Below are 25,472 nucleotides of genomic sequence, written 5' to 3' on the forward strand. Positions count from 1 at the left end.
TTAACACTGCCGTCTGCTTTTTAACATGAATTATTTTGCTTCTATGGGCCTTGCGTAATGACTTGTTAATCTTTGAAATTCGTTAAAACAAACGAAAGGGAAAAATGTATGCACAGATGTTATAAGTTTATTCATTCATTGTTTGAGATTTTAAAAAATGAAATTGTTTAAAAAATGCTTGAAATGCCAACAAACTGTGTATAAAAATAAGTAGTGGTATGCGATACCGGTAATTCTTCAGTAACCTAAAGCAGTTTATAATAAATTCTATCCATTGACAATTCGAGATAACATTACACTAAATATAGTGTACTGTATAGCTTTATTTGTAAGTATAGAATATTGGTGAAATGGGGTATTATGTATTTTTTATATGGTATTATTTGTGTCTTTCTCCTTGGTCATTATATCTAACAGAAATTCCATTTCAACTTTTAAGTAGGCATTTTGCTTCATATTTGTAGTGTTTATATATTACATTATAGTCTAATACATAGAATATTAATTATAAATTATTTTTGTCTAAGAATTTCAATGGTACCGTAAGCATGCTTTCAAATTCGGATGTTATGATGTGGGTATGTATGTTATAGAACATGTTGTTGTTGACCAATGCTAAGGATCTTCGATTTCTTCCATTCTCCTGTGGGCGTCCCTATAGTAATTGGTGTGCTGCGATAGTAAATCAGCATCTATTTTTTTTATTGCGGGGCATTGTAGCAATTGTTCTTTATGTGTTCTATAGAACATAAATATTAGGACATAAAGATACATAAGCCTGCTTGCATAGGCGTAGCTACGGGATGTGCTCAGTGTGTGTATATTTATTTACCTATGCACACACTAATAAAACTACATCAATAAAAGTTTGTCAATTTCTTAAATATTCTTTTATACAGAGTGTTCCAGCAATAAGTACTGGTTTATTTGTTGGCTGCTAAGTGGTAGCGGTGGTTGACCAACTGCTGAACACCCAACTCCCCTCTCTCAGCATTCAATACCTCACGTAACAGTTCAATGACTAGTCAGTCTGAGATTGTAATACATAGAGAGTAGTCATATTGTATTATGTCGTGCCGTGCTGTTCATTTGTGGAAATTGTGTTTTGGTGAGATATTCTGTGCTTGAACATACTCGTATATACGTTGTGAAAACATTATTATACAAAAAAAAATGGACATGTATTATCGCGTAATAACAGGCACTGGGCAATAGAAAAACCTCAAGATGTGTTCGAGGTTCCACAGCATGGCCAAAAAATAGGAGTGTGCTATGCCATCAATGCTCACAGAATTATTGGACTTTTCTTCCACGAAGAGACAAACAATGAAAGATACATATGCCTTATTTTGGCATAAGCTTCTATTTTAGCTAGTCTTCCTGTTATAAAGATTTATATGCCCTTTCACCAAAATAGGCTAGCCTTTTTTGGTCGGAAATACGAAGTACTTCATTGTTGTGTGATCGTGGAAATGTCATTCCTGTACTATCATCAAGAATATGCTGATACTGTATTTGTGTAGCCTACTCATGTACGGATTGTACAGTAGTAATATTGCAGCTGCTGGATGGGAATATCAAAAACGATTTTCATATCATAGGCATAAATCTGTGCTTCAGTGGCTGACCATGATAATATCTTTGAAAAATATTGGAGTGCAAGAGGTCAAATGACTTTATTGTCAAACGCCTGGCATTAGAAAACAACAACAACATATCAAAGGCATCCAATTCGAGAGGTATTTACATGTACTTATAAGTTTTAGCAAACGTAGAAATGTCCAAATTTCTCATATACAACATGAAGAAGGGCAGCCACAATGAAATGAAGAAATAAGAATTGCACTTACTAAGATCACAAATGGAAATCCAGGACTAAGCACAAGCAAAATTGCTGCACGTCTTGGAGTTAGTCATTCCACGGTTTGGAACATACTGCATGATGAAAACATGTATCAACACTGCAGCAGAGCACATAGACAATGTCATTAGCTTTTGCTATAACGACAGCTAATAAATACTATACTATACTATACTATACTATACTATACTAGACATCATCTCGTCATTATGCAGAAGCCATGCATTCAAGCTGAGAAATGTAGGGAAGCTCAAGGAGGACATTTCGAACTAAATCTGCACTAATCACACATGATTCATCTGTCCACTGTATCTTGTATTTATGTTTTTTTTTTTTTTTTTGGTCTTGTTTAATGTTATAAAAAGTTATTGGAAAACTTATGATACGTTTTTGCAGGCTTTGCTAATTTCATAATGAAGAATAGACACTTTTTATGTATCTTATGATTTTATTGGCCTATTCTAACATATATTATCACAGAAATCGTCATCAAATTGTCCAACTTTAGACTTGCGTATCTCGTAAACTACCAGAAATTTTACTTTGTATATTAAATTATGTTGTTGTTTTCTAATGCCAGGTGTTTGACAATAAAGTCATTTGACCTCTTGCACTCCAATATTTTTCAAAGATATTATCATGACCAGCCACTGAAGCACAGATTTTGAGGTGTTCCGAATCCATTTCTTGGTTTGAGTTGCACAATGGACAGTTAGGGGACTGATACATTCCAATTCTATGCAGGTGTTTGGCAAAACAATCATGGCCTGTTGCCAATCTAAATGCAGCTACAGACGATTTTCGTGGTAAATCGGGAATTAACTGTGGATTTTGATGCAGAGAGTTCCATTTTTTCCCTTGGGATTGTGTTATCAAATTGTGTTTGTTGAAGTCTAAGTATGTAGATTTAATAAATCTCTTCACAGAGTAATACGTAGATTTAGTAACAGGTCTGTAAGTAGCAATGCTGCCCTTCTTTGCTAAAGCATCCGCATTCTCGTTTCCCAGGATTCCACAATGGGATGGTATCCATTGGAATACAATTCTTTTATTGAGTGATATTAATTGAGAGAGCATTTTAGTTATTTCTGCTGTTTGAGATGAAGGTGTGTGTTTAGAGACGATTGATAGAATAGCTGCTTTGGAGTCTGACAATATAACTGCATTCCTAAATTTATTGATGTGACATAGAAGATTTCTGAGACTTTCCCTTATTGCAATGATTTCACCATCAAAACTTGTTGTTCCATTAAATCATGTAGACTTGAACATGGAAAATGTCCTTAAAATGTTGCACATTAAGTTACGAACACCCTGTGTATATATTTTTCAGGTCTGAGATGGTTCGCTACTACTCCCATCTACTATTAATGCGAATTGTTCTGCCTTCTAGTCTTAGTCTGAGTAAGTTACAGATTATTAGCTAGTAATGCAAATTGTAGCAATTGAAGTTCTGAAATGACAAACATCCCAAATCCATCTGAAGTAAATTATTCAGGAGAGTAAGAAAACTACATACTAGACTTGCCATATTGAAATAAATGTTTATATGATTAAAAAAAGCAGGCTTAAAGTCAGATTTGGGATATTCTTTTTTACAGGATGGTAGCTTATGCAAAACACAACATATGTCAGATAAAAAGTCAATTTTATACATGGGATGTTTGTCATTTCAGGTCTTCAATTATGACTTGGAAGTAAGAGGGCTCTATGAGCAGATTATCTGTGACATGTGAGCATGGTGTAACCACAGTCTAGTATATACAGTCACGAAGCTTAAGTTTATGAGGGTACTAGGAACAATAGACTGTGCAGGTACTATTTCGCATTGTCTGTAATGAGACGATAGTAGCGATCCTAGTGGTTAGCAACTATCTATGGATGCATATTTACTACGTATTGAGCTTCGTGACTTATATACCAGACTGTGGTGGAACTCTAATGGAAGGTTAGCTTGACTTTGGTCAACATTACAGATGGGGGAAGCCTTGCTTACCGAATATATGATCTGCTAGGAAAGGGAGGACGAAGTGGAAAATAATAGACCTATTATTATTCTATTCTTCAGCGAGTGTGATTCATATATTCGTACTGAATCCACTTGTGCTGTCGATTATTTCAAGAGAAATTCCCATGCGTTCGAGTTCTCGGTCTAACTACGATTCATAACTTGGTTAATAAATTTCGTGAAACGGAAAATATTCAAGATAAGAAACGAAAAAGACGACGTACAATGCTCACAGAAGAAACTCGGTATCACATTGGACACTTAAAGAGTCGCTGTATTGAGTGTATTCAGTGGTGCATTCAGGAATTTCTCTTGGGGATGATCCAATAAAAGGACATTAAGTTACATAAATTCTCACACACACATACAAACATACCTTCTTGTATTTTTTTTCTTTACAAAACAAAGTCCAGTCTTCTTGGCTTTTTCTTTAGTTTGTTAACAACATCTTGTGGAGAAACTGTGATATCACAATGGATGTCAAAAATCAAAAGTGTTATGTACATGTACGTAAATAATATCGGTGAAATTATAGATAATGGAATTATATGCTATCAATGCTTAAAAATTCAGTAAAAATGTTACAACTTATCACTTTGAGTGGGGAGGGGGGTCCAGACCCGATGGTGTGCCCTTGAGTGTATTAAGTTGCTCTACTTGTAAAAGTGTAGCAAGAACATTGCTGTTAACTTAAAATGAGTAATCCACGTCGAAAACTTGATCTAGTTTGGAGAGAATTAAAAATTGTTTAGTTTTTCCTAGTTCAAGTGAAAAAGGCATGAAAGCTAAATCAAATCATATGGTTTAGAAATGCAGGGATTAGTTACTACAGTGAAGTTACATGTTCAAAAATGTAACAGCATGAAAGATAAATAAAGAAAGAAAATTAGGATAGGCGTACTCCTATATCTGACATTGAACATAAAAATTTAGAGACAGGTCCAGTAGGTAGTTGCACCTTCAGTATCAAAACAAAAGTGATCATTAGTTACGGATTATCTATCCACTGAGAGACCATCTCTGAAAATTAAGCGAATATAGACAAATATAAATCAAGATGATGATGATGATGATGATGATGATGATGATAATAATAATAATAATAATAATAATATCAATGATAATGATATAGGAGTCATGGCATAGCTCAAGCTGTAGTGGTTTTGCTTACTAATCCTAGGCTGTTGTTTGGTGTGAGTTCGAATCCTGTTTGGAGTGATTACCTAGTTGTATTTTTTTTCCGAGATTTTCCCCAATTGTAAGGCAAATGTCAGGTAGTCCGATTGCGAATTCTGGGACTCATCTCGCCCATTATCATATTGCTATAATCAATTTTGTCGACCTAGATAACCTCGTAATTGATACAGCCTTCTTAGATAACCAATAAGAATAAGAATAGTAAGAAATTATCGAAGTTCTCGAAGACATATAAATTAAATAATTTTAATTTTTTTATGTTATTGTGCTTCCTCAAATTAGAGGCTGCTATTAGACAAAGCATACAAAACAATATAAATGATGAAAGATAACAGAGTAAGGACACAGTGTGTCAAAAGTTGAACAAAAAATGCATTAATTAGTGTAGAATTCAAAGTAGAATATTTTCCTCTAGTGGAAATATAAGTGAGGGAGATGTGTGGTGACTGACTGTAGGTTGCAAAGTGAAATGAAGTTACTGAAAATATAACTAAGAAATTGATGAGAATAATGTATGCAATCATTTTTTTTAAGTGTAGGCATACCTGATACAATTTCGAAACCAGGAATAAATCTATCAATAAGTGTGTTCTATAATCTAGATATATTTAGTAATTTTAATTTTCTGATATATTTCTTTGTAACTTAGGTCAATTTTGCTTCTTAATTGGTTTTTTAGTTTCTATGTCATGACCAATGTCAGAAATAATTTTTAAGAAAGAAGGAAATAGTCGCATTTTGGTTTTATGAAACACAGAATTGTTCTTTATTCCTCTGTTAATTCGAATTATTCTTACACCATCTAGAAACATGTTCTATTCTGTGCAAGAATATTTTGTATTAGAAAATCAAGCTCTAGAGGTTTTTTAGGCTTCTTTCTCTCATTTTTATTATTATCTTTGTAATATATGAAGATTTTCTCATATATTATACAAATCTGGCTTTCAGGTAGTAGCTCCCTGTAAAGCAGGTTTGAATAATTTCAAGGAAAAATTGTTCTGGAGCTGGGTATCGATCCTGGGACCCTTCACTTAGCGCGCGAACGCTCTTCCGACTGAGCTACCCCAGGAACTATACACGACACCGTCACAATTTTTTCCTTTGTATCCACACGACTCAAATGAGCTGACAAGATGCCAGAACTCAACTATGAGTGCACACAAATACTTGTGTGACTTAAATTGTGGCTTTCTGTTAACGTACCTCCAGTAACGAAAGTATTATGCAAATCTGGCTTTCAGGTAGTAGCTCCCTGTAAAGCAGGTTTGAATAATTTCAAGGAAAAATTGTTCCGGAGCCGGGTATCGATCCCGGGACCCTTCGCTTAGCGCTCGAATGCTCTTCCAACTGAGCTATCCCAGGAACTATACACGACACCGTCTCATGAATTGTTACTAAGTTAATTCTTGTCTTACTGTATGTAAACAGAGATTATCAAATATTATTTATGATCATTGTGCTGTAATTTTCATATAGATGATTTAGGCCTACTTTCGATTATCTTGACTCTGGATTGTAAACTCTAAGGAGTATTTGGGATCAATTTGTTTTATTTTTAGTGGTATATATAATAGAATATTTTATATTTTAATACGATAATTTTACACTTGTATTTTGACAATGTCAATAACGTTTGTATAACAACAGCTAATTAAATACTGTACTATTACTGTAATTATTTGTCTCTGTACAGGTGTGCTCTGTCGGTACAATAGTTTTTCTTTTATCTATCTGCTTCTTCTTCTGATCCTGCCTTGGATTAAGGTTCCTACCAATATCTCTATGAAAGGTAACTTTTTATGTCACAACATTTCTACAGAAGCATAGAATTTATAAACGATAGTAATATTTCTGGATACCGTAACAATAGTTTCCTACTTCCTCTCAATGCTAAATGTCCCATATTATGTATATTATATTATGTTTATCAGTGCTTAAAGTGAAGTAGAACACCATTTCAATAAGAAAACTTTAACTTTAATTGGAAGAAAAATAAAAAGATCTGACAGCTTTGGTTCTCAATAATGTAGTAAATTTACTTTTTTATAAGATAAACATAATAAATCATTGTGCCTTGGAGGAATGAATGATATGGATGCTGCCACATGTAGAATATTTTTCTACATTTGGATTATCTGGTGAATTAATTATTAGATTGTTATACGAAATGTTGCAAAAAAAAAGTTAACTGAAAGTAACCAGAGCAAAATGAAAAGCTTTGTCTGACCATCTTTATATAACTACATGCTCTACATGGCTGAACAAATTCTTGTGAAGGGCTCATAGTGCGAAGGAATAACTTCGGGAGAAACACTGGAGGAGGGGAGTTCGATCCGGTGCTGTGGATTGGACTTTGGCATAGCTCAATGGTAAGAGTGTTTGGTACGTAAAACCAAGGACCCAGGTTCGATCCCCAGCGCTGGAGCGAATTCTTCTCCTCTAATATTAATTGTTACCATAACAGATATACTGGGTGTTCATTTCAAAGCGTGTCATGACGTCACTGTTGATGAATCAGCGATTTAAAGCGAGTTTCAGCTTTTGTGTCAGAGAAGTTGCCTATTAATCAACGTGTTCAATCTGAACTTGAGAACGTGTACGGTATAACTTGAACGTCGTAGCAACAGATGGCGGTCTGTACAGTCTGTGTGCTACCATAACCTCTTTCGAACTGTGTTTTGCGCGGCCAAGTCGTATGCAAGGTATTTGTTATCATCGGTTGCGTACGGCAACTTCCACAATACAAATCAAATGCTCCGTGTCCATGTTGACCGTCGAAGTTAATATCAACAAATACTGTACGTAAGTAATCATCTTAACTCTCTCCCCATATCCCGACAGTAAGAAAAAACTCACCTCAGTACATGTTTCGAAACAGTTCACATTCCTGCCACTACCAGCGTTACCGTACGTATCCGTAAGTACTCTTCTCAATGAACGCCGTACTTGTTAGGCAACTTCTCTGGCAGATAAGTAATACACCTCTGTGGAAGTGTAGGAAGATTGAATTCTCTAGGCTCATCGACTAGCCACGCGACAGCATGCAGTAAGCCATGACACACTTTGAACTGAACACCCAGTATTTTGTAGGACCAAAAAATAATAATCTTTACGTTAGATATTTAACTTATATCACTGTCATAACTGTTTCCTCAATTAGATATGTCATGTTACGCCACTGAAGATAATGAATATAGCTTCTTATTAACCATACCACGTTTATATTGCAGGGGCTACTGGAATTTACCTATTAATTGTAATGGCTGTGAGTGTGGTCATATCGTTTATGCAGTTGTGCTATCAAGTGATTTTTAAATTCGTGGACTTCAGAGTGAATAGTGAGTACGATAGTATATGATTTTAAGTGGTAGTAACTGTATGAGATAATAACCTTTTCTTTTTACACAGTTATGCTTGAAACTGTGCACTTTATGATGAAAACTTTTAGTAATAATTAGCATCCCACAGAGTAAGACAAGTGATTGGATTGGGATTGCCATTTCTAGGGTCATCATTCATCACCCATAAGTATAGCCTCCCAATGTATACATTCAGGGATTCATTAACTTTCCTAACAAAGACACAATAATGTGACCAGGGCTCAAAATTGACCAGAGAAGCGAGTCCTGGTTCTAGAATTTCAAGAACTTTCCATTCCGTCTTGTAAGAAATGGCTATTGTTCGTTCCGGATCGTTTTAATTAGATATTACCGTATTTCGATACTGTACATTTTTTAATTAAATGTGAATTAAATTGTAAAAAAATATTGTCAATGGCACTGTCGGTATTTCTTTATTGTCTTATAGCAACATACATATGCTCTCGCGATTTCATAACACTCTTGCACAATGCCTTTGATAAACTTCATTTTACATTGAGTGACTTCGAGGTTCTGAATAATAGCGCACCTTTAATGAAATTAAAAGAACTGAAATTTTGCAACACTTTATTACTCCATAAGAGTAGATGAAGAAAGAATTATGCTGAAACTGATCAGAAAGAGGAAAAGGAATTGGCTGGATTACTGGTTCTGGTGTAGCTGATGGCAAATTGCAATTCCTTTTCGGATTGTACTTTCATCAGGAACTTGTCAGTTTTAGCGAAAATCCAAGTGTTGTTGGCAGTTTTCAAGTGCTTGATAGTGGTTCTTATTCCAATGTAATTCGCAGAGCCCTTTCATTAACGTCAGATTACAATCCCGACCGAGATTTGTCTGTCAGTTTGATGTTATATTTATTGAAATGCTTAAACTAAATCGATGTAGTACTTTTATGCACTATTTTCTCATTTTCACTTTTAGAAATTTCTTCGGTAATTACTTTTGGCATTTAAGTTAAGCATTTTCTTTTTCGTATATTGGAGCAGAAGGATGCAAATCGATTTTTTTTTTCACCTACTGTGAACTTTTTGAGATTCAAACACCTTTTACGAGGCGTGTTCTTAAAGTAAGTTCCGTTTTCAATTATAGCCGTCGCATCACTGATAACGTTATTTTGCGCATGCGTGTTTTCTTCTTCAGTCCTCAGGCAAGCTGTGCATGCAGTTTCAGAGCTTAAGTCAGTGTGTGTGGTTAGTTGTGATCAGTTGAAATGTTTAAAGTGATCGAGCACCCCGCTGACTGTGAGATGCGATCTGTTATCCGTTTCTTGAATGCGAGAAACATCAAACCAGCTGACATTCATCGTCAACTTTGTGAGGTGTATGGTGATGATGCCATTTGTGATGGAATGATCAGGAGATGGTCACACACAGCTCGTGACACCCAAAATCTCATCTCGAAATTTGGCTGGGAACAAATTGACCATCCCCCCTACAGCCTGGATTAGGCTCCGAGTGACTTTAATCTCTTCCTGCACCTCAAGAAGTTCTTCAGTGGTCAACGTTTTGATGGCGACAATGAAGTGAAAACAGCAGTGCGGGTGTGGTTCGCATCGCAGGCGAGCAAATTCTACAATGAGAGGATAGAAAGACTTGTGCCACGACTCGATAAATGCCTCAATAATGGTGGAGATTATGTTGAGAAGTAATTGAAGTGTGGGGAATACAATGCAACAAAAATGGTTTGTAAATATCTTTCCGTTTACTTACTACACCCTTTTGGAACTTACTTTAAGAAGATGCCTCGTATAACAAAATAAACAATCTTGTATTACTATGATAATACAAGATCACATTCAAATACTAATAGGCCTAATAAAAACCGATTAAAAAATTTAGGAAAATAAAATATTACCTGCTCTTTAGGAACCAGTTTTATATTGTCATTTTGAGCAAAAAATGTCATATTAACATGGATCCAATTATCATTAGTTTTTATAAAAATTCTTATGTCATATACTGTGAGGAACAAGGTTTGTAAATTTGGTTGCGTCTTAATATAGACAGTGGGCCTATACTAAGGGAAGTGGAGTTCCGCTGTGACATGAAGTACGGGAAAAAAGGAAGGATAGTTCAGGTGAACTGGTTCCTAAAGTGCAGGTCATAATTTATGAATCACCCTGTATAAAAAAAATCTATCTTGAGAAAAATTGTAAGCTTACATGTAATGACTTTTGAAACAGTTTTTTTTTTTTTTTTTTTTTTTTTTTTTCAGATTCTGATATCTTCTGAGTATCTCACGAACAAATTGGATATACATATAATACATACTTTCTTGTCATAGAAAAATTTCATATCAGCTGTAATAAACCATGAGGATTAACTACTTCATAAAATTTTTCAGGTCGAACCCTGAAAGAATGCTGACAGCAATAAATCGTAGTCCAAAACTTGTTATATAAGCTGCATTCCAAGAATACAGCCCTCATTTGGACTGTTTTTTGCTTACAATGTTCCGAGTATTTTTACGTTTGTAGTTGGTAAATGGCGAAGACATTTTATCTTACTTGCTTCCTTCTATAACTCCAGGTACTGTCCAGTCCATCTTGTGGTATCTAGGTTTTACGTATGTGGGAGATCTTCATCTAGTAGATGCCATTTTTTATCTCAGTCCAGAAATACTGATGTTCATAACTTCAATTGCTGTATTTTTTGGGTGCAAGAAACTGACTGCTGACGATGCTGAACAGGAACAAAAGAAAGAACCAAAAACTAGATATCAAAGATTCGTATTTCTTATGGGTGAGTATGTACATAGTGGAGATAGCAGTAGCTATCATACCCCGGTAGCTATATGTCACTGTTATGCATTCTTTCCATAATGCATTGTATATACAACATAAATTTTTTTCTGAATATGTAAATTTTTACCTCGTTTTTTTGTTGTATTTTTCAAGAAATCTGCTTTAAAACCATTCTTTTTAAAAACTCCTGTGTAAATTTATGCTACAATACCAACTAAATACACACAGAAAATTTGAAATAAATCTAACCACTAGAAGCTGAGATATGGTATACTTTATAGAAAAAAATACAAACTTACAGAAAATGGCGACCATAGTTATCAGAACAATCCAGCTGCAAAATTCTGATCTTAGATACAAATTTTTAAAATATATTTCCTTAATAATAATGTGGATAAATTATATACCGTTGTAAAGAGGATAAAAAAAATTGAAATCTTGAGAGTCCCAGTCTCCTTACATGATCTGGATAATGAGGCGACTTTCCTATTTATTTTCAGCATTTCTAATTTCGGAACTTTATAGCATATGTCTTCCATTTTCTTCAATGCTTTTGTTTTAAATGGCCATTGAAATTTAATATCGATATTCATGGTAATGTTTTTTTTTTTTTTTAATTTTCTTTAAACTTTCTCCATAAATTTAGAGTTACTTCCACCATTATATTGTACCAAACAGAAAATGTTGTTTGTGCAATTGTGCTGATTTAATTGCAGGGAACTGCCTGATGCTTATGTCATTCTGTGCATCAGGAGTGCTTTGTCCATCAATCCTCAATGCTGTCTACTTTCTGGCATTCATAATTGGAATGACAATGTGGTCTTGGCACAAGAAGTTACTCTTTGTTCCTGTAATGCTGATGTTTACTGGAGCAATTACAAGTGTGCATATTATAGCTCTTTATTCTGTTCAGTTACAATTTGTTCAGGAGATTGTTCTGCCCTACCATAAATACTGCAGGTCAGCTTTTACAATTATTTGTTCCAAAATTATGCAGCATATGAATTATGTAATTGCTGCTGTTATTAGCTAATTAATGTAGCCAATGACAGTTTAGAACACAGTGATACATATGTACACAACACATACACATATATGTGCTGTAGTACGGTATCTATTTTGAAATATTTATGGCGAAGGTATGACTATGCTTACAAAATAATTTCGTAGTTTCAATGTAATAGATCTCAAGCAAAAGTACATATTTACTTATTCACTTATTAGAACACATAAGCCAACATAGGTAAGGAATGCTTCACATTTTATATTTCGTTTACAAATGTTGATAAGAAAAAAGTATTCAGGTATTGTCTTCAGGAATATACAGGGTGATTCACGACTATACCTGTTTTTTTTAAAGATGGGACATGACATTAGCTCTGCGTTCGGTAAAACAACTGGATGTCACATAGCATGGTAGGTCTGTTGCTATGGTAACAACGGTTGAGTTTCCAAAGTTGCAATTCCCACTTGGTGAGTCTCAATAGCTCTCTTGGCGACATTTATTGTGTATGTTAGCATTGATACGTTTCGTCTTTCATTCTCTGTCTATTTTTGTATTGCTTTTTTACCTTCACGTCAATTGTCAATGAATGTTTTAATGTCAGCCATCTAATGTCAATTGCTAACTCCCATCAACTGACAGCATGGTGTCCATATTGGCAACATAACACTATAGTTCCAAGCTTGGCCGCTTAACTGTCATATCCCATCTCTAGGAATCAGTTCTACAGGCCATTTTGAGCATAAAATGCCATATGAACATGTGTCCAATTATAATTAGTTTGAAAGTTATTCGTAAAAGTCTAAACGTCATATTGTGAATCAGGCTTTGAAGTTGTGGAGGATTGCGCTGTGACGTGAAGTACGAAGGTGAATGTGAAGATAGGCCTGGTGATTATCAGCTGGGCTTATCAGAGACAGATGTAACGAGGTAGGAATGCTAAGGCCATTCACATCTGTGTGGTCAAGTGCATTGAAGTGGAAGGAGGAATATTTTAAAATCTACTTCAAAATTGATGTATGTTTATTTTATGATTAATACACTATTTTGAATTAATATTTCTGCGTATTTTAAGTGAATAACTCTTAGTTCCGCTCTAAACCACTGCTACTTTCGTATGATTCAATCAGCTGTAACTCCTTAATGATTGATAATCCAACCCATAAAAATTGGCTTTTTCAAGTATCCAGGACCGGGTATCGAACCTGGGATCTTTGGCTGAGCGCGCCAATGCTCTACCGACTGAGCTACCCAGAAACTATACTAGACCACGATTCAATTTTCTCCTTATATCTACATACCTCAGTGGGTTGACAGATCGTCAGATTCCAGCATTGAGTGCACACCAAGATGTGTTAAATTGTGGTTTTCTGTTATCGAAGTAGTAACGCATTTTATACAAATCTGGCTTTTTCAGGTATAGCTCCTGTAGGTCACGATTTACTGAAAAATAAACAGTAGGCCTAACTATTCTCATGTTACAACATTTTTTATTTTATGTCTTCTCAAACTGATCACCCTGTATAAAGTGACATTTTCACAATTCGCATTTTTCACAATGTTATTGGAATCATGTGCAAATTTGTATAAACATAAGGACACGAACTTAAGATAAATTCTTTATAGCTTTAAAAAGTTCGCAAGAGGTATATAAGAGACAAGTTTATGGTGTTTTTTCTTTTTAATTTCTTACATTGTACAGTCCTACACAAAGCTTGCTGTTTTCTCCATCCATTTTGCTTGATGGATGTACTTTTCAGGTTCTTTATGTCTTATTCATTTCTGTCTCGTTGCAGTATCATTTATTTTTAATATAATCACACTTTATTTTAATGTTAATTACGGTAATACATTTTCATATTTTTGTGATATTGCTTGCAGATACCTCGGAATCACTATTCTTGTGGATAGGAGTTCGTCTGATCAACAAGCAATACTGAAGTTCGTGGAGGCTGATCTCACTTTATTTCTCAACCCACTGTCACTCCTTTGGCTGCATTATATCATTGGCATTCAGTGGCATTATTTCAAAGACTCAAAAGTGAGTTGATTTCGTAATTGTAATGTCTCTTCGATCCTGTGAAAATTTGGTATAACAAGCTACACATCGAGTGCTACTTGTAAGAGATGTACTGTCTTCGTGTGCTAATTTTTTTCCCTGTTACTATTGAATTATGTTCAGATCTTCCGTCGGCTCTTAACAAATTTAAATCTTGAAGCACTATATATGTGATAAGTTGCTTCTAATTTAGTCGTTTCAGAGACTGAAAACAATTATATTCTTTTTCATCAAGCATCAGAGCATTTGATTTGAATTGAGAAAGTTCATTTCTTTTATGTTACAGTTGGTAAGGAAATTGCTTCAATTAGGGGACACAAGAAAGAGCTCCTCTGAAGTTAGAGGTAAACATCACTTTTATCAACAATATTCAATGATATAGAGGGCTTGATAAAAGCTCATTCATGACGAGTGAAAAATTTTACATGACAAGTGAAAGAAATTCTCATTCTTTAATTGCGTTTCTATAGTTCAAACATGCTGACTAGTGAAATTTTTGCCAGACTGAGCCACTATAAAATTTTTTAAGCCTGATGTTATAGGTCAGGGGTTTTCAGATTTTCATTTCTGTGTACCACCAATTGAGTACAATGAAGATTGAAGTACTACCTGCCAGAAGAAATATAGGAATTTATCATGAATTAAAGTACTTTCATAATTAAATTTATTTACTTACTTACAAATAGCTTTCAGAGAACCCGGCGGTTCATAGTCGCCCTCACCTAAGCATGCCATTGGTCCATATTCTAAGCAAAATTAATTCAGTCTCTAGCATCATATCCCACCTCCCTCAAATCCATTTTAATATTATCCTCCCATCTACGTCTCGGCCTCCTCAAAGGCCTTTTTCCGTCAGCTCTCCCAGCTAACTCTATTCGGATTTCTGGATTCACCCATACATGCTACATGCCCTTCCAATCTCAAATGTCTGGATTTAATATTCCTAATTATATTAGGTGAAGAATACAATGCATGCAGTTCTGCGTTGTGTAATTTTCTCCATTCTCCTGTAACTTCATCCCTCTTATTCCCAAATATTTTCCTAAGCATCTTATTCTCGAACACCATTAACCTCTGTTCCTCTCTCAAAGTGAAAGTCCAAGTTTCACAACCATACAGAACAACCAGTAAACTGTTTTATAAATTCTAACTTCCAGTGCTTTTGAAAACAGACTGGATGACAAAGCTTCTGAACCGAACAATAGCAGGCATTTGCCGTATTTATTCTGCGTTTAATTTATATTTGTTACTGTTGCTCCAAGATATTTGAATTTTTCCATCTCTTCAAAGGATAAATTTACAATTTTTATATTTACATTTCGTACTATGTTCTAGTCACGAGACATAATCATATACTGTGTCCTTTTGGGATTTACTGTCAAATTATCTCCTTACTTGTTTCAAGCAAAATTCCCGTATTTTCCCTAATAATTTGTGGGTTTTCTCCACGTCACCTGCATAAACATGCAACTGATGTAACCCATTCAATTCCAAACCCTCTCTGTTTTCCTGTACTTTTCTAATGGCATATTCTAGAGCCTAGATCATATATATAGTTTATATGATCTAGGTCTAGAGCAAAGTTAAGCAGTAAAGGTGAAAGAACATCTCCTTGGTTTAGCCCACAGTGAATTGGAAAAGCGTCAGACAGAAACTGTTGTATACTGATTCTGCTGTGTATTTCAATGAAACACATTTTAATTAAATGAACTACGGGTAGTTTCTTGGGAATACCAAATTTAATAAGAATATTATATAAAACTTCTCTCTTAACCGAGTCATATGCCTTTTTGAAATCTATAAATAACTAATGTATTGTGCCCTTGTACTCCCATTTTTTCTCCAATATCTGTCGAATATAAAAATTCTGATCAATAGTCGATCTATTACGCCTAAAACCACACTGATGATCCCCAATAATTTCGTCTACATATGGAGTTAATCTTCTCAAAATAATACCGGACAAAATTTTGTATGATTTCAACAAAAGTGATATTCATCAAAAGTTACTACAGTTAATCTTTTCCCCCTTCTTAAAGATAGGTACCGGTACAATTATGGACTCCTTCCATTGTTCTGGTTCAATTTCCTTTTCTCAAATACCAAGTACAGGCTTATAAATTTCGCTAGATAATACGCTTCCATCTTCTTGTATTAATTTTGCTGGAATTTGATCGATACTTGGAGACACACTTTTTCATCTTATCTAACGCAATTCGACTTCATTTTATCAGGTTCACGAATTACAAAACATGTTCATAATGAGAAGCATGACCTTGTTTTGATGACACTAGGTTGTTTTTAATGTCAGGAAAAGTTTTTAAAAGTTTAAATCAGGTTATGTTCAATTTTATAACTTAAAAAACACTAAAGAAGAAAAGCTACTTTCACGTAAGTATGTTGTCGTCAAAGACAAAATAATTTGTACCGGTAGTGCGTTTGTGTTCAAAGATGGGTATTCTTTTTGCCTTTGAATCCAGAAATCCGTCAGATTTTTTCTAGAAAAGGAAGGAAGGCTATTATTACAAGCTCAATTAACTATTTTTAGCAGAAAACTTTGAAGGCAAACTTTTTTCACGAGTAAAAATGAATTTTATCTATAACTTATCTACGAGTAAACTGGTTCTTAGAAACTTAAACAAATGCTTTATTCACAGCAGCAGGGTGCGAATTAAGATTTCTGATGAGGAGGTGGATAGAATCCTAGATAGAGAATACCATACATAAAATAATAATAATAATAATAATAATAATAATAATAATAATAATAATAATAATAATAATAATAATTATTATTATTATTATTATTATTATTATTATTATTATTATTATTATTATTATGGCTCAATGCTTGGTCGCATGAGTTGCTTGTCTTGCATCTTGATCATACTTACTTACTTACAAATGGCTTTTAAGGAACCCGAAGATTCATTGCCACCCTCACATAAGCCCGCCATCGGTCCCTATCCTGTGCAAGATTAATCCAGTTTCTATCATCATATCCCACCTCCCTCAAATCCATTTTAATATTATCCTCCCATCTACGTCTCGGCCTCCCCAAAGCTCTTTTTCCCTCCAGTCTCCCAACTAACACTCTAAGTATTTACTCTATATGCATTTCTGGATTCGCCCATACGTGCTACATGCCCTGGCCATCGCAAATGTCTGGATTTAATGTCCCTAATTATGTCAGGTGAAGAATACAATGCGTGCAGTTCTGCTTTGTGTAACTTTCTCCATTCTCCTGTAACTTCATCCCTCTTAGCCCCAAATATTTTCCTAAGTACCTTATTCTCAAACACCCTTAACCTATGTTCCTCTCTCAGAGTGAGAGTCCACGTTTCACAACCATACAGAACAACCGGTAATATAACTGTTTTATAAATTCTAATAATTATATCCATGAGCAGTCTTAAGATAAGATGTGTAATTCCTAAGTTATTGATTGTCAGCTTGTCAGTAATGATAATACACCAATAGTAGTTTCTTTCCTTACTTTGTACTTTATAAAGTATACTCGTATTAAAGTATACTCGTATTAAAACAATCATATTTTGTGAGAGGAATAGACGTTATCCCTGGCAGGGATGTTAATATGAATTTATGAAAGGGGGATAACTTTCCAACAGGGAGGAAATCCCCCCATTCCCCCCCCGTTAATTCGCACCCTGCACAGCAGTGAATTAATTTTTTAAATCACTCCCTCCGTGACAACCAACACATTATCAACAGTAAAATGCATACATACAAACATTCATTTATAACTTCTTCACAAACAACACATTACAAAGAAAAGACCTAGAATTTAAATATTATATAGCACACGACAGTAAACAGATTTTATGCACTCGTGGAACTTTCCACTCGCAAATAGAATCTAATTTTACTCTCTTATATTATAAATTACTATTTTTAACCGAAGTTCTGAACTGAGATCTACTGTAAGGAACTTAACGTCAGAAATATATTTTCAGACAATGGCAGTGCTCCTGTATCTCATCCAATATTTCAGAATTCAGACGAACATATTTTTCCTCAACGAAACCTTCAATATAAGCAAAATCGACATTTATTTTTATGCACTATGAAAACACAGAAGCCCCCCTTCCCCAAAAAAAACAGTTGTTACTGTCGCCAAGGCTATAACTGAGAAATTGACAGTTAGCCTAATTGCATACTGACTGGCGAGTACTTGTGGCGCACTTTTAAATGAAGCAATTAGTTATTTTTACAAATTTAAAGGTGTACCACTTACCAAACTTCCGTATATCACTGGTGGTACGCAGTAGCACAGTTTGAGGGCTCCTGATTTAGTATCTAAACTATGATTGTGAGAAATAAACAGGGTTATGTAAATGGCACATTTTCTCATTCAATTTGATATATTTTTATGAAATTTATTCAGTACCTATTGAGGTATTAAATAGAGACAGTTTTGTGTCCAGTTTGCCCTCTTTTAGCACAAGTGTTTTGTTCCAGATATTAATATGTGTCTACTGTATTTGTAAAAAAGTAGAAGAATATAAATTCTCTGTATTTAAAGTATTCAATTTACTATGTAAATTATGTAATGTTTGTCTTGTCTGCAGAACACACGACGTATCAACCAGTTTTTTGGGATCATCTGTTGGATATTTTCTACGATATTGTTGATCTCATAAGAATGTCATCTTATATTGCAACAAATATTGTCATGATGGTAAGCATTAACATACTTTTTATTTACCACCACCACTGCCACCGCCGCCGCTGCCACCACCACCACCACCACCACACCACCATGCCCATATTTACGCCTGGGCCCAAGATGGCAAATTCATAGGAAGACATTTTTGGTTTTCTACTATTTGTTGACTTTTTCAATTCCAGTCTTTACTTAATGTCAATGCCGTGACATAGCTCGCATATTAGCTCTTTTGCGATCTTCCTCCTTTCTTTTCTCTCAAGTGAAACGAAAGCCTTACTTTTTGGTAGCCGATGGGTATTATAAATTTTTCTAAAAAATTCAGCTAAAATTGCGTTTTGCTTTGCAATAGTGGCCACTTTACTTACTGGAAAACTCGTTTTCAGTTGTGTGTGTTGCAATTTGTGTTGTAAACTGCAACTTCTTCCACTCATCTGTTGTGCAGATTGCTGTTATAGTAGGTGCTGTGCATTCTTTAATATAGAATAATAGGTTTTTAATTTCTTGACTATTCAGTATTGAGAACTGGATACAGACCACCTTAATCTTCAATTTAAGTGAAAATAATTGTTTATACTTCCCAGCTAATTGATCACTGACTTCTGCAATACAGATGTTATTTCGTTCAGGTTTGAGAACAAAGGATTTGCTGCCCATTGTTGTAATCGGCTTGTAGGAAATTTTTATGACCGGTCATAAATAGCAGTACTCTCTTTTCCGAATATTGAAAGATTTCTAAGTCTCAAAAATTAGTGAGCATTCAAAAATAAGTGACTTGGTCTCTGACATTTGCTACATAGATGTTATTTAGTTATATTTTAGATTTCAGAGTTTAGGATCTGTGCTTTTCGATACAGTCACGAAAATTATTTTGCTTAGAATATTTCCACTATAAAATATTTATTCGTGAAAAATGTTTAGAAAAGTAAAATGACAAATTCCCGGTATAATCGATGCCAGGGCCCAATGGTTGAGAAACACTGCCCTATGAGGTCTTGCCCAACCCAAGCAAAAACTGAAACGGCGCCCCTGTGCTCACCCCTTAGAAGAGAGTGGCTGTACGAGAGACAACAGCTAATGAAAACACTTGTCAGTATATTTGAGATACCTACGTCAGTGTGAGATGTGAGCTTTTCATTGCAATTAAGTGAGTAGTATTTCTTTCTTTCAGGTGTGGAGTATTACCTACCACAGCTGGCTCACATTTGTCTGGCTGCTGTGGGCGTGTTTATTATGGATCCTGCCAAACCAGAGATTCTTGACGTTCAAGTGCTCACCTTACCTGCTTCTGTATGCTTTTCTTTTATTGTGCTGCCAGTACTTGTACAGCATGAACCTCACTGAAGATGAGCTGCCAGAGGAGGTAAATGGAGTCAGTCTGAAACAAATTGGTTTATCAAGAATTCCTGGGCTGCCATGTGTACCTCTTATCATCAAGGTGAAGCACAATCTTGACAGTAAAGAAATTTGTAATGTTAGTTTTATCAATACTGGTAGTTACAGTTTTGCTATTGAATCTTTATTTTGCACTAACGTGTCTACGGATACAAAAATTTTCGGTCCAATAACAGCTTATGTTGTGTTTTTAAAAGATCATTTAACGAACTTTTTCGCCATTCCCTAAGGCATTTTCAGGCTACAATAAATTATTAATGTTTATACAATTAAAACATTTATACACATTTTGGAACCAACAGAGTTTTAATTAATTTTCTTCCTTTAAAAGAAATCTGTGTTATCCCACTGATTGTATAGATACAGTACCTTTCCACTCTATCGAAATTAATCATGTTGCTATGGTACGAATTTTAATAAATAAACTATTATTTTGCAGGATTATGTATAACATTGCATAATTTGATTCTATCAGTATACGATATTAAACAGTTTTTCCCTTAAAATAAAGGATACTGAAGGCATTCTGACAGCAAGTTTAGTATGCCTGAACACATAGCAGTTGTTTTTGGTGGCTCAGGTTCATGATGCTAATGGTTATATGGGTTCTATCTTTGCAGAGTTTGTATACACTCTTCTTCTGGATGAATGTGTATCAGGAACAGTATGAGCACAAAGTGTCTTTACAGCTTGGAATCAGATCTCCTCTTCTTATTTCAACTGCAACACAGGTAAGGTTGTCATATTTATGTATTTGATAATATTTCTGGATATTTCTTCTGATTAGAAACTCACCAATCTGTTTACTTTCGTATGGTATACAAAATTGCATCTCTTAATAAATAGTACTGGTAATAAATATTATGAATTAATAATTTATACATTATTAAATATTTCATACTAAAGTTATCTTTTGTATTCATGTTACTGTTGCAAGGATTAATGAGTGGATAAAAGTTTACTACAAAACGAAAGTGAAAATATATATTATTTTAATGTACCGAAGTACATATGATATTTCCATGCAGATATTCTGCGTCATCATACGACGTAAGAGTAATGGAACGGAGAAAAATTCTCTCCGGCGCCGGGATTTGAACCTGGGTTTTCAACTCTACGTGCTGATGCTTTATCCACTAAGCCACACCGGACATCTATGACGTAGAGCAGAGGGCAGCCACTAGAGGGAACCCAAGGTTGGAGCTTAATCTGAGACGATTCTGTCCGACGCCGGGGTAGTATCCGGTGTGGCTTAGTGGATAAAGCATCAGCACGTAGAGCTGAAAACCCGGGTTCAAAACCCGGCGCCGGAGAGAATTTTTTCTCCGTTCCATTACTTTTACATCGAAAGTGAAAATATCCACTTGTTGTTCCTAGCAAAAAAAAAAAAAAAAAAGTGTGTGTGTGTGTGTGTGTGTGTGTGTGTGTGTGTGTTTTTTTTTTAGCAATTCACGAAGTTTTACCGCCACTTAGGGCCTTTCTGAGATCAAATGGAGCAAAAAATGTAAATAAAAAATAGGGTCAGACTTCTAGTTAAGTTGCTACAGGTTATTGAAAATTTGAATTAGAGGAAAAATTTAATATCACTACAGAAAACACAAAAAAATGGAGGATACAGTTTCCACTCTTGTAACTGCTTACTTGTTCTAAACTTCATTCTGCTCATCGACTCTTAGTTTTGCCTGAGATTTCCAAATGTGTCTCCTTCTACCTCCACACACTTGGTCACACGTTTATGAATCACATGCATCGTATTCCTTATCAGGTCTGTTCCTGTTGATTGCTGCAGCGTCCATAATGTGCACAATTAATTCTTCGCGTGTCTTTACCTTAATCTGGTACACAAGATCCTTCATCCTTCAGCAATAATCAAGGGGTGTCAAATCTGGGGACCTGGCTGACATTTGACAGCACTATCCACGCTAACACTTTTAGAAAATCGATGATTATTGCTGAATTACGTGAGATAGGAAAAAACTTTATTAGGAAAATTCTCCATTAGTGGCGGTAAAACTTCGCGAATCACCCTTTATATATACAGAGAATTCCTATGCAGACTGGTCCCAGGTAGTAATGTTCCGTTAGCTTAATGATGGTAGTGACACAGTCTAGTATATACAGTCACGAAGCTTGATACACTGATGTTTGCCGACGATCAGGTTATTATCGCTCAAACAGAGGATGCTTTACAAAGAGTCATTTATAATTTGCAAATAACCGCCTCAGATTTCAATATGGAAATCTCAAAAGAGAAAACAAAAGTCATGGCATTTTCGGGAGAGAATCCAATTCCAAGTAAAATCATGATAAATAATACATTAATTGAACATGTTAATTCCTTTAACTATTTAGGTTATAACCTCTCTTACATCACTGATGAAGATATGTCGAACAAAATATCTAAATTTATAAAAATCACTGGCGTAATTAACACCGTCTTCAAATCATCCCATGTTCAGAAACATATAAGGCTAAAGGTATATAAAACACTAGCTCGACCGGTCCTCACCTACGGTAGCGAGGCATGGACAATCAGAAAAGCTGATGAGCAAAGGCTGACGACAGCTGAAATGAGGTTCATGAGACGAACAGCGGGATGCTCTTTGCTGGAACACCGTAAAAATGTGGACATATTGCAGGAACTAAAAATGGATCCTATAGTTAATTTTGTTCAACAATATCGACTTCAGTGGAAAAAACATGTCGAAAGGATGGATCACACTAGATGGCCCAAACAGATTCTTACTTATGTACCAAGAGGAAAGAGGAAATTAGGAAGACCACGAAAGCGTGGCATGAGACCGTAACAGATCCTGTAGGGTCTAATATGTGATGGATATGATGATGATGACGAAGCTTGGGGTGATGAGAGTACTAGGAACAATAGACTGTGCCGGTACTATTTTGCATTGTCTGCGATGAGGCAATATTAGTGATCCTAGTGGTTAGCAACTATCTATGGATGTATATTTACTAGTATTGAGCTTTGTGACTATATATACTAGACTGTGGTAGTGAGCAGCACCTCTCTGCTGACTGCTTGACAGTAGATTTTGTTCAGAGGTTGGTGTAGGTCTGGTCTCCATAGGAACTCTCTGTCTATAACTCTGTATATGGTATTGCATATCAACATAGCAACGGGCTATTTTATTAGGATAAATAAATAGAAAATATATTATAATTATGTATTTCTCTGAAACTGAGGACTGTACAGTATACTCTTGTACTTGATTGTCACTGTGACAGGTCCTGCAGACAAATGAACCACGAGAGAGTCCAAGGTACAGAAGCAGGGTGACAACACATCTCGCTGACTTTCTGCATAAATTGTTTATTAAGTTTTGGATCTTAGTCGTTCTATGCATGCTGTTGGTATTGAGTGACGTGATTTGGAATGCTAGTTCGATCACACTTTTCAACATCATCTTCATGACAATCTTCCTCACCTTTGTTATCACTTTACAAGTAAGAACAATACTAATTACTGATATATAATTTGCTTTGTAAGTTTTAGAATAGTTGCCTTGCTTCTAGAGGTACGATGTAAGACTATAATATTCTGATTCTTGAAATGTAGCACTATTTTGTGTTTCTGGTTTCAAATAAAGACCCATTAATTTTTTTATTTAGAATTATTGTATTTAATGTTCATAATTCCCAAATAAATTGACTTATAGATACTAAATATGAACAAAATTCGTCTAACAATTTAGGAGAAATTGTTTTCTGCAGGCAGATACCCAGCACATCCAAGATCAATCTTGTGGCAGTAGGAGTACTGAAAACATGCATATTCGTGAACATCTTGCAATGACTCCTTCGTGGTCTCGCAATACTTCCTCTTTATATTTCGTACAGAGAGAAAGTAAAATGTTTGTAAATGATACAAAAGTACTAATTTTTTATTTATCGAATCATTCATATACAATAACAACAATAATAATAATAATAACAGGAAAAACAGTAGTAGTAGTGGTGGTGGTGGCACCTTTTCATTGTCAGTACTATCAGGATCTGCTGAGGATGAATCGCCACTTCTCAAAGTATTACTTTTTTGGAAATAATCTGGAATGAAAAACGCTCAAAAATGAAAATAATATCTCCTAGTTAATCAATAGAACTATTTTTGATGTCAGAATTATTTTGATTGTTGTAGTTCTTAATTTTTGTAATACCAGAACTCTTTTGGTATAATATAAAGTAATTTAATAATAATAATAATAATAATAATAATAATAATAATAATAATAATAATAGTAATAATACTTTATTGCTTTTTTAGTACCGTAGTTTAAAATATTATTCACTTATTTGTTTTACACATCTTGATTACACAACTTTTAACATTGTATCACTTTGGAATATGTATGATAAGAACTTTCTTGTGTTAAATTTTAACGTACCTTGTTAACATGTTTCGACCTATTTTCGGAGTTCCGAAGATGACCGAAAATAGGTCGAAACATGTTAACAAGGTACGTTAAAATTTAACACAAGAAAGTTCTTATCATACATATTTGTTTTAGTTTAGGATATTCTTTTCTTTCTTTAGTTGGTTATTAAACGACGCTGTATCATCTACGAGGTTATTTAGCGTCGATGAGATTGGTGATAGCAAGATGATATTTGGCTAGATGAGGCCGAGGATTCGCCATAGATTACCTGGCATTCACCTTACTGTTGGGGAAAACCTCGGAAAAAACCCAACCAGGTAATCAGCCCAAGCAGTGATCGAACCCGCGCCTGAGTGCAACTTCAGACCGGCAGGCAAGTGCCTTAACCGACTGAGCACGCCGGTGGCTAGTTTAGGATATTAATTACTACATTGTTACTAATTCATTGAGCTAAAGGTGAGGCTAGTTTTTTCAGAATTTTATAATTTTTGCTGAAACTCTGAATATACAGTATTTTATTCATTAATTCTCAGGCAAAAGTAGCACCTGGTAAATAATAGAAATTTGGTCGAAATAGTATACTACGTAATATCCTCTTTCTTATAATACACTTTGAATTGTGTGTTTCCAAAATTCCTACACAATTATTGAAGTATCTATTTAATGCTTAAATATGTCTCAACTTAAAAACCTTTAATATTCTAAACAACGAGAACCAATATTCAATATAGAGAGAATATTCAAATGT

At 34.8% G+C, this 25,472-nt stretch overlaps 1 protein-coding gene across 1 annotated transcript in view; it reads left to right on the forward strand.

The window, feature by feature from the left end:
- LOC138711104 (piezo-type mechanosensitive ion channel component-like) overlaps positions 1–25,472 on the forward strand; it is a 99,258-nt gene that overhangs the window by 1,002 nt on the left and 72,784 nt on the right. The window contains exons 2-12 of the mRNA XM_069842428.1: positions 3,195–3,265; positions 6,760–6,855; positions 8,297–8,404; positions 10,975–11,187; positions 11,906–12,149; positions 14,074–14,233; positions 14,538–14,595; positions 18,841–18,950; positions 20,107–20,373; positions 20,951–21,061; positions 23,577–23,795. Coding sequence (XP_069698529.1) covers positions 3,195–3,265; positions 6,760–6,855; positions 8,297–8,404; positions 10,975–11,187; positions 11,906–12,149; positions 14,074–14,233; positions 14,538–14,595; positions 18,841–18,950; positions 20,107–20,373; positions 20,951–21,061; positions 23,577–23,795 — 1,657 coding nt within the window. The remainder of the gene's footprint in view (positions 1–3,194; positions 3,266–6,759; positions 6,856–8,296; positions 8,405–10,974; positions 11,188–11,905; positions 12,150–14,073; positions 14,234–14,537; positions 14,596–18,840; positions 18,951–20,106; positions 20,374–20,950; positions 21,062–23,576; positions 23,796–25,472) is intronic.

This window comes from Periplaneta americana, chromosome 12 (assembly GCF_040183065.1).
Source record: "Periplaneta americana isolate PAMFEO1 chromosome 12, P.americana_PAMFEO1_priV1, whole genome shotgun sequence".
Classification (NCBI taxonomy): domain Eukaryota; kingdom Metazoa; phylum Arthropoda; class Insecta; order Blattodea; family Blattidae; genus Periplaneta; species Periplaneta americana.